Source organism: Genypterus blacodes, unplaced genomic scaffold (genome assembly GCF_046128005.1).
Source record: "Genypterus blacodes isolate CSIRO-AG114 ecotype Tasmania unplaced genomic scaffold, CSIRO-AGI_Gbla_v1 ptg000056l_1, whole genome shotgun sequence".
Taxonomy (NCBI): Eukaryota; Metazoa; Chordata; class Actinopteri; order Ophidiiformes; family Ophidiidae; genus Genypterus; species Genypterus blacodes.
Genome location: NW_027466868.1, coordinates 861,933 through 875,915, shown reverse-complemented (window position 1 = coordinate 875,915; position 13,983 = coordinate 861,933). Strand labels below are relative to the sequence as shown.

The window sequence follows — 13,983 nt, the reverse complement described above, 5'->3', positions numbered from 1 at the left end:
GTGTGTGTGTGTGTGTGTGTGTGAGTGTGTGTGTGTGTGTGTGTGTGTGTGTGTGTGTGTGAATCTGTTGTATGAAAGAAGCGTGCAGCAAAGACAGCATTCATGCCACAAGGCGTGAAGCTGATAACCAAGCGCAAGCGGAGTGACACCTTTGTCTATTTTGGAACAGGAAATTAGAGACGCGCTTTGCTGCCGTGGCGACAGAGAGACACGACACAAAGCTCGTCACACCTCCAGTATTTGTCAGATGTATTATCATGTTATTATATTCACAGTTTACCCGACTCCCCGGAGAGCGGAGGAAACGTGCGGACGTTAGGCTTACACTGCCAAAACGAGTTGCCATGACAATGAGATTTCACTCCTTATCCTCCACATTGTGTTGTTTCCCTCTTAAAGGGAGATTCCCCAACTTTAACACGTTCATTCATTAATTCTTCCTACTTCAAACTTGCATCGTCACAGAACCAACAGGAAGTAACATTTGTGACGTCACAGATGTGGGCTTCTTTGACGTGCTACAGCGCCCTCTACAGTCAGAAAAGCCTGCAATACACACAACACACAGCATGTAAAAAATATCTAATTAATATTCAAGTGTGCGAGGGAGCAAAGTCATCCGCCCGAGGTGGCGGCGACTAATTGGAAACAGGTCACACATAGCCACTGGTTGTTATTCTGTGATATAAAAATGGTGTAAAATGATGAATTACACGATGTCACAGCCACACACACACACAAGAATCACAGGTGTTGGCGAGTTCCTCCTATTGTTCAACCCAAAGGTCCAGCAGCTCTGATTATGATCGATGACTCGCTGAGCTCTGACCCCCCTCACCCCCCCCTGTGGTATTAAACCCATCGCAACAGTGACCCCTGCTGGAGCACAGGCTCATGGGTCTGGCTTTCCTGACTCTCTCCACATCCGGATGTTTTCCCATTATCGCTTCGTGGCAATACAAAAAAAGGCTTAACTTTAACCTCCCGGTCTCTGAGCTTTTCAGTCCGGCTATCGCGCCTTCAAAATTGGCAGGGCGGTGGTGGTGGCGGCAAGGAAGGGGAGATTGATCGAGTATTCCACTGTCGCTGGAAACGTCTGAGCTCTGGCCGGCTTAGAGTTTATTCTTCTTGCCCGTTGAGGTCAACGTGTTGAGGGCAGAACTCAGGTTAGTTGCCACTTACTCTGGAATAACGGAATGGCCTCAGTCCTGAGCCAGGAAGTATAAACGTTATTGTCGTTCACTCCCGACTCCCTGACCACCAAGCCTTGCCAAAACACAAATACAATAATCTGTAACTCGCCAGCATACACGCCAACGACTCAAACACATTTATTTCTGGTATTTCTGAAAGTTTAACCTCATGTCTGCCAGAGCACTGACACACACACACACACACACATATATATATCCTTGAGGTCTCTTTGCCTGTCTGCTGTGCCAATACGAAGCTTTCAGTGTTGAATGCTTGTTTACTCACAAACTTTTACTCACAAAGGACACGGTGAAGGTTCCAAACCCTTACCAGCTCCTGTTAAAATCGGGGTGTATCGTGGGTGGGCAGTGAGCCAAACTACATCTGAGAACAACAATATGAAAGTTTGTTCTTTCCTCCTCCGTCGCCACTTTAAGCCTTTGTTTTGTTTCCCTCGGTCACTTCAGGTAATGGAGGCCGATACCGGGGGCGAAGAAATCAAAGTCTTCCAGTCTAAGAGCTCCACTCCCTTGAAAAAGGGTGTCACTGCAATAGAATTCACAAGTTGGGACTTAAATGTGTACTCATGAACATTTTACACATACTCATATGAGTAATACGGTTGTTACTCATTATTTACTTCATGTTTATAGTTTTAAGTGAGAATAAACGCAGTACAAAACTAGGCAAAGCGAGTACTGAGCGGTGCTGAAGTTGCATCTCTCGGACAATCGATGAAAGAAAAATGAGTCACGCGTACAAATCCATATACGTGCAGTAAAACTTTCATTGATAATAGTGCAGTGACACACAGAAGTAGCACAGAAAGTCTTCAGGCGAGGGACAGAGTCATTATCAGAGGAGGGAATACATCATTTTTTTCGAGTAAAACCCGAAAACGCTCAACTTAACAAATTGTTTCATCTTTTTTTTCATCATTTTTTTTTAAGGACTAAATAAGTAATGCTGTTGTGATTTGGTGACAGAAATGCTTGCAGTGGTTCGTTTGTGACACATCACTCAATGACTATCGAGCAAATATCACTTTTATTTGAAGCAATTCTGATGGAATACGATGAGATTTAGACAGGAGACGGCAGAATTATCAGTTCTCTTTGACAGAATAATTATATACAATATTGCAAGTTACTTGTGGTCAGCCGGTGAAAGCAAAGTGACTGACTCAACACTCGTCAGCTCCGACAGCAACACCGACTCTTCTGTGATTCCTTTTGTCAGTTTTGCCAGTTTTGCCGACCAGGCGACGGAGCGAGAAGGAGAAGAAGCAGAGAATGTTCCTGCCGTGTTTCCACTCTCCTTCTTCAGATTTTAGCATTGAAAACTCATCTTCTCTGAGGATTTTCAGCCTTTTCAGACTTTGTTCGGCTCACTCGCCGTAAAATCCTCACAGCTCGTATTTCAAACATCTGCAGCAAATCACTGAAATGTTACTGGAAGCTTAAAATAAAACGTCAGAACTCACACGTTGCACCACAGTGCCTCTCCTGCATCACAGACCAGGCAAACGCAGCTCCTCTGAATTTCCATTTACAGTATATACTGTGTTTACATCTCATAACTAACCTGGTAAGGATGTATTTTCATTAGATTTTGTGTGTGTGTGTGTTTGTGCTTTCAGACCTAGCCTGTTTGGAGCCCTTATTTCGAAACCGGGAGCGTTTACCCCCCTTAGATCTGCAATCGCACACTGGTCCAGACCAAATCAACCGATCCAAGACCGCCTGGAGAGGGAGGTCTTGGCCCTCTTGCAATCACTCCATGGGGCGGTTGGTTTGGCAGTCAGAAAGCAACCCGGCTCAATAAAACAATACAACTCACTTGCTGAACTGTATATGCTATGAAAGAGTTTGTTGATAATATAGGCTCATAAATATCATAAATATCTAACCAAGTTTACCTGCTGTGTCTTCAGAAGAGAACTTGCTTGTGAATATTTGGTTGTTTGCCTCCATCAGAGCGAATCTTTTCCTGGTGACTTGAAGCATCAACACATTGTTTTTGATTTGTAGCCTTGATACTCGCTCAAAATCAATGTATTGTTGATGTACCTAACATTGTTAAATCGACAATAGCAAGCTCTCTCGACCATCGACATCGACCAGGAAAAGTACCTTCCATATTGGGACCGATGGACAAGTTAGGACCAAAATCATGGTCCTAATAGGGCAAACCATTGCATCTGATAGAGAATGGCTCATTAGCAAGCCTGGTGGTGAAATCTAGAAAAAACAGCATGGACCCAAAAAGAAGGGATTTTTCAAATTGGGTGTGTGTCGGTGTGTGTCGGTCTCAAGAAATGCGCCCCCTCTGGTCAACATATGTAATAACAAAGTGTGTGTAGAAATTTGAAGTGCCCCCCCCTTTTGGCCAACATATGTAACTGCAATTATGACTAAATTGAAGGGACGAAAGGCAGTTACAAATCAGATATTATCTGTTTTGTAACTGCCTACATTTGAAAAAAACTAAAAACATAACTTTATATATTTGTGCATTATGTATATACTATCTATATAGTTCATAAAAATCTATTTAAGACCACAAAATATTAAATAAATGATGATTAAACAAGACAGATGCTATCAAGGCTGTTCTAAATCAACCAAAAGGATCAATTAAAAAGTTTAAATGACTACCACTGTGTAGCACTCAACCCCATTCTAATGAATTGCTTTGAAAAACTGGTTCATAGAACAATATAGCCAACCTGGACCCTCAAGAGTTTGCCTTCAGTACCAACAGATCCAGAGGATGACATGTCAGGATCAGGATATACTTAATGTCCCCGAAGTGAAATTTGTCTTGGACAACAGTGCTACATCAGCTGACTTTCATAATAAGTAACACACATGACAGTTTAAGTGACAACAGGAGACAAATAAAAACCGACAAGGTCTAAACATGTCTACTGCCCTACACTCAGTCTGATAACACCACCGTCCACCACCACTGTTCAATGTCAACAAAACCAAGGAGCTTATTACATCAGTGGAGCAGGTGAACAATTTTAGGTTCCTGGGAAAAAACATCACAGACAACATGTCTTGGTCATCACATCTCAGAGCATCACAAAGCATCACTCTGCTGTAGACAGACAAGAGATCCAGAAGTATTCGCTGCCACACCACCAGACTACAGAGCAGGTTCTTTCCTCAGATTGTGTTAAAAATCACATGAGACTCCACCCTGTCTGGACCACACCATGTTTCAGGAACACTGAATGGGACCTGTTTACTCAGGGAGACCTGGAGGAATATACAGAGACTGTGTGCAGACAATGTCCCGGTCCACAAGTGCGTCTGTAGATTTTCCAACCAGAAAGTCTGGTTGACGAGCGAGGTTCAGAAGCTTCACAAAAGCCACAACACCACCTTCAGACCAGGAGACAAAACTAAGTACAGCTCTGCTAGAGCTGAACTAAAGAGGGGCATCAAGGAAGAAAAGGAGGCCAACAAATCAAAAAATTGAGGATCACCTCACACATGATGATCCATGGAGGGTGTGGCAAGGGCTGCAGCACATAACAAACTACAGAGGCAGAACTAACAGCACTGCACCCACCGATGGTGCACTGGCTGAGGAGCTAAACTGCTTCTTTGCCAGGTTTGAGGCCAACAGAACAACTACCACACCCTCTGTGCCTCCACCCAATGCTGATACCCCCCACTTGAACTGAAGGAACCGGAGGTGAGGTGTGTGCTGAGGTTTCTCCTTCTCCATCTGCTCCTGGACTCAACAATTCCTCATAGAGCGCCCACAGAGTGGAAGTTGATCCCCACATCTCCTCCATCACTCTCAGCACTGGCTCCCCTCAGGGCTGGGTGCTGAGGCCTCTCCTTTACTCTCTGTACACTAATGACTGCTCACCAGCTCACTTGCCCAACACCATCATGAAGTTAACAGACAACACAACCATTGTCAGGCTCATCTCGTAGGGGGATGAGACTGGGCACAGGGATGAGGTACAGAGACTGTCGGAGTGGTGCTTAGTGAATAACCTCACACTGAACACCACTAAAACAACGGAGATGATACTGGACTTCAGGAGGAAGCGTGACACAGAACGCCTCCATATCAACAGAGTAAAGGTGGGAGTCAATGTTTCTGAGGACCTCTCCTGGTCACCCAACACCACGGTGATGCTGAGAAAAGCACAACAGAGACTTCACTTCTTCAGAGTGCTCAGGGGGAACAACATGGAGAAGAAGCTGCTGGTGGCCTTCGACCAGGCAACCACTGAGAGTGTCCTCACAAACTGCATCCCAGTGTGTTAAAATGACTACAACTATCATTTCATCATACAGCCCTGTGTGGTAGAATGATAAATTAATTAATCTTTTATCTGTTCAGACCAATAAAAGGCTCTCATGAGAAGTAACACCTTAACTTCCCTCTTTTTAAAATAGGAAATCAGCTAACATGTGGAAGGATGTGATCTGGGTCTTGAATGTTCCAAGTTTTAAATAAGAAATCACATCTTCCCCCACATGATATGTGAAACACACAGCAGTCCTAATAAGAACCACTCCCTCCACCACCTGCTCCGCTTACTGCCAGGCTGAACATGAAGTGTGTGTGAAACACAGAGGTCCTAACAAGAACCATCTAAAAAAAAGTCTCCCGCCTCCTCTGATCACGTGTCTATGTAGTCATTTCAGGTAAAAATAATGATAATAACTGATCTGTTCATCACTACGGCTTGCAAACAGCTGTATTTGTTTATGTTTTTGTGGTTACCATTTTTATGTATTGATTTGTAAGCATTTTGGCCCGTCAGCGTCTCTTTTGCTCTTTATAACCACGTGCGGAGTTTCTCTGGCGTGCGCTGTGTCGTAAAACAAGCGCTCCCTTTGGTCCGCACACCTCTGCTGCCGTCAGACAGACTGCTGATGCTCCACAGACATGCGCTGCTGCGGGGACATGGTGAGTGTTGACTTATTTCTGCTTCAGTATAATAATGCGCTGTTTATTTTACTGTGATACGGTTTTCACATGTAAGTTAAAGCAACGGAAAAAGAGCTAACTGTGTGTCCATGTGCTCAAACTTCACCACGGTGAAGATTAGCTAATGGCGTCACCAATTAGCGCCTAATTAGCGGCCTGTATGCACATATTTTACATATTAGCCCAATAGTTATATCCTTGATGTCAAACCATACATTTCTGACCACAGAGAAGTCAGATTTATTGTACTGGAGAGGCTAAGAAGCTTCCTTATATCATATTTCAACCACTGAAAGAATATAGAGCAGTTCAGAGCTTAAAATGGCAGCCAGTTGGAAGAAATGGCAGCCATCCTGATTTTTGTGTGACTGATGGGTTTTATCAAAAGCACAATCCCCAAGGAGTGTTTGTGCCAATGTTGGTGCTTCTTTCCACTTGTGACAGATTTTCCTGAACAAAGTGAGTCTGGACAGCTGCAATGTTTACACACTGGGACTCGTGTTGTTATTGACATGAAACTGATTTTATCATCTGTCCTACCGCGAATGGAGAGAAACTTATGGATAAAACTGAAACTGTCTTTATGCACACAGCGAGCTGCTCTGCTGTTCTAACACGTTATGATGAAGCTTCTGAAGTCGTTCACACACCAGGAAATATTTAAACATTATTGTTATAAACCAGTAAATTTAATTTAGTTTCACTCAAAAGCCTGTGATATGCAGCCTCCCTGACAACATCGACATGATGTCTGGATTCATGTCACAATGTTAATTACATCCATAAACTAACTGAAATACAGAGTCATGTGATGGGCTGAAGTCTGACTGATGTGTCTCTGTGTTTACAGGAGGAGGAGCAAAGCCTAGGTGTGTCTCCCTCTGGGGACACTTATGACTGCACAGGTGAGAGGGGGGGGCATAATGGGCTGTTGTTATAATGATGTTTATAGTAAGTAGTTTGTGTCACTGAACAAATAACTCTTAAAGCTAAAGGTGGACACATGGTGACTTTATATCTGCTGCCTTATATCAGCATCATGTCAGCAGATAAAGGCTAATATTAAATATTGGCATCAACCGAAAATGAACATTTCTGTTGATGTTACAGGCTGATGAGATGACGCTTTAATTACAACTTGAACAAGCTTGAATATGTTGGCAGTGACACAGTAACAACAGTAACTGGATACAGATGTAATGATCAGTGCAGTGTTCAGCATCAGGTCACACTCATTGCTGTCACTGTCAGCAGCACACTGCTCAGGTTTAGTTCTGTCCACTACCAGTAGTGTCATTGTTACATGAGAATGTAAGTCACATTATGTTGATTTTGGTGTAACTACAACATGACTTACACTCTCATACAGGTGACGTTGGCTCATGTTGAACCTGATTAACATTTTTCTCTTTGTAATTTATTTGCAGTTGCTGATGTGACGGATGTGTTTCATGTTGAAGAGAAGACAGGGGTAGGATATGTTGTCTTCTTTGTGTTCTTAAAATCGATAGTGGAAATCAAAACAATAATATGACAGTATATCACTGAGGCCTCCCCACATGCTTCACCATTGTCTTTTAATTAAATAACTAATTATTCTCACAGTTCCCCAGAGTCCGCAAAACCCTTTCAAATCAGAGAAACAACCTTTGTGTTTCTGTCAGCAGTGTGACCTCTGAACCGGACGTTGAACAAAATAAAAACAGAGGAATGTGAAAATCAGGTTTTTGATTTTTGTGTTGTTATTGTGATATTTGGATAAATTCAGGGGAATACTTGGATTCTTGTGGAGGTGCAGATGCTTTACTTACAGTCACATGCAGAGCAGGAAAGCCTGACCGGAGATCTGCCCGCAGACCGCCTGCTGCCCCCGCTCAGAGGTGGACAACACCAGTCCGTCCTCTGGCTCCAGAGTCAGCTGAGAGGTGGCCTCACGTCTCAGCGGCTCCACGCTGCTGCTCTCCGCGACTCAACTCCACCTCTGAGCAGGGGCTCCTCGGCAGCAGTGCCGACTCCTGCCCAGTCTGAGCGACTCGTCTCCTGGTGTGAGTGCTCATGGGCAGCAGGCGGTCTGCAGGCAGATCTCTGGTGAGGCTTTCCTGCTCTGCATGTAGGCTGTAAGTAAAGCATCTGCACCTCCACAATTCTCCAAGTATTCCCCTGAATTCATCCAAATATCACAATAACAACACAAAAATCAAAAACTTTGTTTTCATGTCCTTGTGTTTTTATTTTAAAACAGAAAAACAACCATAAAATGTGTGATTTCTGTTGTTCTGTTTTGGTTTTGAAACAGAATAATGAAAGATGAACCATACACGCCCTCCCCGGCTTTCAGCAGCTCTCTGCAGGCATCCCTCTGCTTTGCCCGGTCCTATTGTGGACGCAACTTTAAAAAAAATCTACTCCATTCAGAGTCCCTCTGCTCTTCTCTGCTCCCATGCTCTGGTCCTACCTAACAAAGAATAAATGTCCAAAAAATAATTTGGCCTAACAATGATTTTAAAACTTTGTTTCCTGCGTTTTGTAGGCTCAAAGTCGTTTTCTAAGTCGCCTTCAGAAACTCAAAGCACATCACGATGTGTGTGAGCGGCGCTACGAGAAGGCTCACACGAAAAGACTAAGCGATGAGAGAGAGAGGACTTTGTTATTTCACTGTAGCCTGAACACAGCGGTTAGTTCCATGACACCTTTTTATAATGTACACCAGAGTGACCATCAGAAGCACATAATGATGGGGATAATGTGTCTCATTAGTAAACATTCATTGCTTCACTTGCAGTGTCACTCACACTTTAAAGTTTCTGCAGACTTCTTTGAAAGACACCTTTGTGGCATCTTTGCAAACATTGCAAAGGGTCAAAACACTGCAGCAGTCTGAGCTGGAGGAGAGGAATCTGTGATGTGTTTTCAAAATGCTGACCAGTTATGACACGCAGCAGAGGAATCAAACTCAGGCCGCTGCACTCAGTATAGTATATGGTAGAAAGCATTTATTATCTATGGGCACTGCAGATGAATAGTAAAATACATTAAGATGTACAGTTAGAAACTATTAAAGACATGAATATGTCTTATTTGCCATTCTTTAGTTTTCTATTGTGGAAGGGAGAGGGTTTTATTTGGTTTAATTGTTATGACCTTGTTGGGTTGCTGAATTATGGCAAAAACCACAATCTCAATTGTTTTAATCAATATTGAGATCTTGATTATTTAACACGACTACTCTGACTTTGGAAAAACTGCATTTATTGAACTTTGTTGGATAAGTTATGGGGGGGGGCACATCTGAACTCGTACTGCTCATCAAACTCTGATCAAACTGGCAAATTAAGTAGTTTTGATCAAATACGACTCGAGATCTTGTTACTGCATCCTGTTTCTTGCTTACAATGTTTTCAGAAACATATTTAGTGTACTGTTGAGCTTTAATATGAGAAGAGGGACAAAGAGGGACTAAACAGCATCCTCAGCCAGACCAAAACAGGAAGTGTGACTTCTTTCTCTGCTCAGGGTTCCATGACTCCACTATATTTACATAGCAACTGTGGTTTTCTGTTACATTATTGTTCTAAATCTCATATATTTCACCTTTTAAGTAAACTGTCATTCAATGGTTTCTTATCACTAGGCCGTCAAACTCAGTGCAGGGCCACATTCAGGTGGACTTCTCGTCTTTTAGAGTTCAGGGAGCTGTGTAAGGGAAAGTTGTTGTTTATATGATGTATATTGGATGCTAATATTTGTCAAATGGTATAAATCACAGGACATGGGGTCTTTGCCTTCAGCTCCCAATCAGTTTTCAACCTCATTCTTGCGTCTAGTTTCAACACGGGAAACTAACTTTTGATTTCCTGAGCTGCGCTGAGAGAGACACTTGTATGCCTTGACTTCCAGCTAGCCTCTTTCTGTCGCTAACTTGCATAAACAATCTGATTATACTGATTGTGAGCATAAGTTGTAACAACTTGGTTTGGTATTTCATCAGTTACAGTCATAGTGAGGCTCAGATGTTGTAGAGCTATACAATTGATTAAGTTGATCTGTTGTTCCACCAGTTAGCCTGCAGACTTAAGGTTTATGCATCATTTACATAATTAATAAAAACTTGTAATTAATCTTGATTTGCCTATATTTTCTAAATGCTTAAATTTAAATTTGACTAATTTCCCTTTACCTTTTTTGCAGATGGAAGAGGAAATAGAGATTCCACCCTTAACAAGAACAGACAGCGTATTTGTAAGTAAAGCTTGTGTTGTACATGCTTAAGTGGCAAGCACAATAGTCAAATGTTATCTGCATTGGCCCTGAATAATCAGCTAAACAGATTAATCTGTTGTCATGTACATTTTTAGAGAAGATAATTGTGTTTATGAAGTTACATCACTTTTGATTCTCATGTAAAATAAATGTCTCTGTTCTGTTGTAGCTGACTAAAGAAATGCTTGGGTACGAGTCCGATTTGTCACATTCCTCTATCGCCAGCAGTGAAGATGAGTATGTCCCAGCATCATCAGAGGCCAGTTCAGATGAACCATCAGAACGAAGTCGTCAGAAACACAGACCTAAGACTTCATCAGAATCCAAAGGTGGCTCAGCTGGGTTATCAGGAGCGAAGAAAAAGAAGCGAGGCAGGGAAGCAAGTGTGCATGCCAGAGAAGAGGATTCAGATGAATCGAGACTCAAAACAAAGAAACGATATAAAAGAAGTGACAAGAGATGCTCACGTTCGAGTGAAGAAGAGGATTCGGGGGAGTCAATTCTTAAAACAAAGAGAAGATATAAAAAGGGTGAAAAGAGAGGCACAATTTCTCCAGTAGAAGGGGAACCAGATGACTCTGCATCAATCAAAAGAAAGAAAAATAGAAAGACTTACTCAAGACATGAAAAAAGTACTATCTCTATCTCAGTTAAGACGAGTGATTCTCTGGTGATAGCTGATGTTCCAAAAGTAGATGGGTGCAAGAAATACCACCAAAAGAGAAACTACTGTCTTTACTGCAGGAAACCGCAAACAAAAATTGCACGCCACCTGGAACGTAAACATAGGGATAAAAGTGAAGTTGCTAGTGCAATAATGTATGCAAAGAAGTCTAAGGAAAGGAGAAATCAGCTGGATCTCCTTCGCAAGCAAGGAAATCGGGCACACAACATTGACGCACTCACAAAAGGAGAAGGGACACTGGTACCTTGTAAACAACAAAGCGATGGCAAGAGCAGTCCAAAGGACTACCAGCATTGTTTTGCATGCTTTGGGTACTTCAAGCGCAATTCTCTGTGGAAGCACGCAAAACGGTGCTCACTTGCTCAAAGTGTTCGCAGAACATTACCTGGAAAAACAAGAATACAAGCACTCTGTGCTTCTGCTCAACCTGTACCTAAAGATGTGAACATGAAGGTATGGGCCCTTGTGAATGGCATGACTCAGGACGAAATTACCCATGCAGTAAAAGAAGACATATATATCATGAAGGTTGGAGAGAAGATGTACAACCGGCAACGTGAAACTGCCAGGTTTAGGGGGTCTGACTGCATCCGTGAGTTGGCTAAAAACTGTGGGGCCGAAAAACCTGAAGCTCTGTCATCGACAAAACTCAGAAGACAAGTGGCCACTCTGTCAAGAGTACTGAATCTCAACGACACCGAACAAGATCTTTTGGCAGACTTTCTGGGACATGACATAAGGGTACACAGGAAGTTCTATCGCCTACCCGAAGGGACTTTGCAGTTAGCTAAGATCAGTAAGGTGTTGATGGCCTGTGAACAGGGCAGACTGGCAGAATTCAAGGGGAAAAGTCTGGACCAAATCTCGATCAGCCCGAATGGTAAGAAATTATTAATTGTAAGGGCAAAGTTGACTGTGCACCTGTATCATTTTAATTCACTCATATTTCATTTGATACAATTTGCCTTTGTTTGCCATCGTGAAGACCAATCTGAAGTTATGGAAGAAAGCTCAGGGGAGTCATCTGAAGATGAAGATCATCCAGCTACTCCAGCAGGTATGTCTATGCTTCTGATTGGTGTGCTAGATCACAATAACATTTACCTTTTTTGTATTAATGCTAACATCCTCAATCTATACATAGTGATTCTGGACATCAACAGTCAGACTGTATAGATGGCGTGTCATGCCACGTACATAATTTGGTTTCCTATGAATGTTTTCCAGGAGAGGAACCTGTGGCTCGGGGTAAGGAAGGCACTTCAAAGCAGCAGCTTGGACAGAAGCGGGGCTCAGGAGGTAAGAATGTGGCGTTGTCATTACGTGTCCTGTATTTCCACATATATCTTGGAGTATTCTTGTAGCTGTGTTTGGTTAGAGCGTCTATACAGAGTAACTCTGGACATCTATGAACGTTGCACAACACAACACAACATGCAGAGGCTCATTCTTGTCCTGTTTGAGTTCATTTTCTATGAATGTTTTCCAGGAGGAGCTTCAGTGACTCCACACAAACAGCAGTCTGTAGAGGAGCAGAGCTCAGGATGTAAGTGTGACACATGGCTCTCACTTTTCCCACCGTAATAAGTAGATTTGTGTCAGCAGCTCAGAGCTGTTCCTATACCAGCAAGGGAAAAATCAAAGGCTGATCGACCCTTTTTTATGTATATATCTATCTATATGTATATATATATATATTTCATGTCAGACACCAGCTAGTCTGTCAGTCCCTTCTGCTTGGCTTCTTAAGTCAACGACCCCTTACATACACAACAAGAACATACACCTGTTGGTGGGAGGGCAGGAAAGTCAGGATGGCTTCTCATTTCCTGACAATTTTCAACATGTATTAAATTTCCTGTGTATTAAGTGTTCTTTACAATCTCTTTTCCAAGGTGCTAAAAAGGGAAGACGAATGTGGTCAGCAGAGGAGGTGAAAGCAGTTGAAAAGTCTATGATGGAGTTCGTTCGTATGGGCAAGACCCCTGGAAAGCAAGACTGTGAGAGGTGCATCGCTGCTTCCCCCGAAGTCCTCGCTCACAGGGACTGGAAAGGGGTCAAGTTCTTTGTGTATAATAGAATCCTTTCAGATCAAAGGCTTTAGACATGGACCATGTTGACTAAGGTAGGCCTACATCTTCCACACAAGTTAGCTGTACACATAGTGAGGCTGAAACTGTTGAGTCTGTTGGACTTATTCTTTCATTTTAATGAAATTTTATTTTATGTATCTCGGCCAATATTATTCTTATTATAGTGTAGTATTATTATAGTTTTGTGCTGTTCACATTTTAGGTCCGTGGATGATTCCACTTTTGCCCTGTTTTAGAAATGTTGCATTGTTGCAAAAATGTTCCATTAAAGGCTAATGTTGGCAGGCAGACGTATCCTTGATTTCATTAAATCCACATCTTCCCAGTCTTAATTTAGTTGACTGGTATTTGCTCTCACTTAGACACACTTTGGGATGGAAGAGACGTGGTTGTTTGAAATGTAACAGCTTTAGTGTTTTGCACAAGCCTGTGAATATTCTCATTCATCCAGGTCATAGTTATTTCAAGGAAATTGAATCGAACACAACTGGACTTGGTTTTATGTCTTTGAAGACGTTTCACCTCTCATCCAAGAGGCTTCATCAGTTCATGCTCGTATGACGAGGCTGGACTAGTCCCATGGCACAAGCTCAACATGATGAATAACTATTGTCTAAATCCTCATCTTCAATTAACAACACTAGGGTAAATGTCATTCTCTCTTAACAAACTAATATGGGCACAACACAGGGCACAGAGGTGAGGTGAAATTATGTAGGTTTATTGCAAGCTACCAGAGAGGAGATGATGGCTGACAGGCTGAGGACTGAGTGTAGCTAGCTGGCA

General features: G+C 42.5%; 1 protein-coding gene across 1 annotated transcript; it reads left to right on the top strand.

The window, feature by feature from the left end:
• The first annotated feature begins 6,981 nt into the window (after positions 1 to 6,981).
• Positions 6,982 to 13,901, top strand: LOC143002364 (uncharacterized). Its single transcript, XM_076152436.1, has 8 exons — positions 6,982 to 7,064; positions 7,587 to 7,630; positions 10,348 to 10,398; positions 10,589 to 11,984; positions 12,090 to 12,161; positions 12,332 to 12,403; positions 12,594 to 12,650; positions 13,000 to 13,901. The coding sequence occupies exons 3-8, from the start codon at positions 10,348 to 10,350 to the stop codon at positions 13,206 to 13,208; spliced, it is 1,857 nt and encodes a 618-aa protein (XP_076008551.1). The 5' UTR covers positions 6,982 to 7,064; positions 7,587 to 7,630; the 3' UTR covers positions 13,209 to 13,901.
• The last annotated feature ends 82 nt before the right edge of the window (positions 13,902 to 13,983 follow it).

Excerpts from the sequence above, each read along its gene's own strand:
- LOC143002364 (XM_076152436.1), top strand. The coding sequence starts at position 10,348 with ATGGAAGAGGAAATAGAGATTCCACCCTTAACAAGAACAGACAGCGTA. Across the intron at positions 12,162-12,331 it reads TCATCCAGCTACTCCAGCAG|GAGAGGAACCTGTGGCTCGG; the intron begins GTATGTCTATGC and ends AATGTTTTCCAG. Across the intron at positions 12,404-12,593 it reads ACAGAAGCGGGGCTCAGGAG|GAGGAGCTTCAGTGACTCCA; the intron begins GTAAGAATGTGG and ends AATGTTTTCCAG.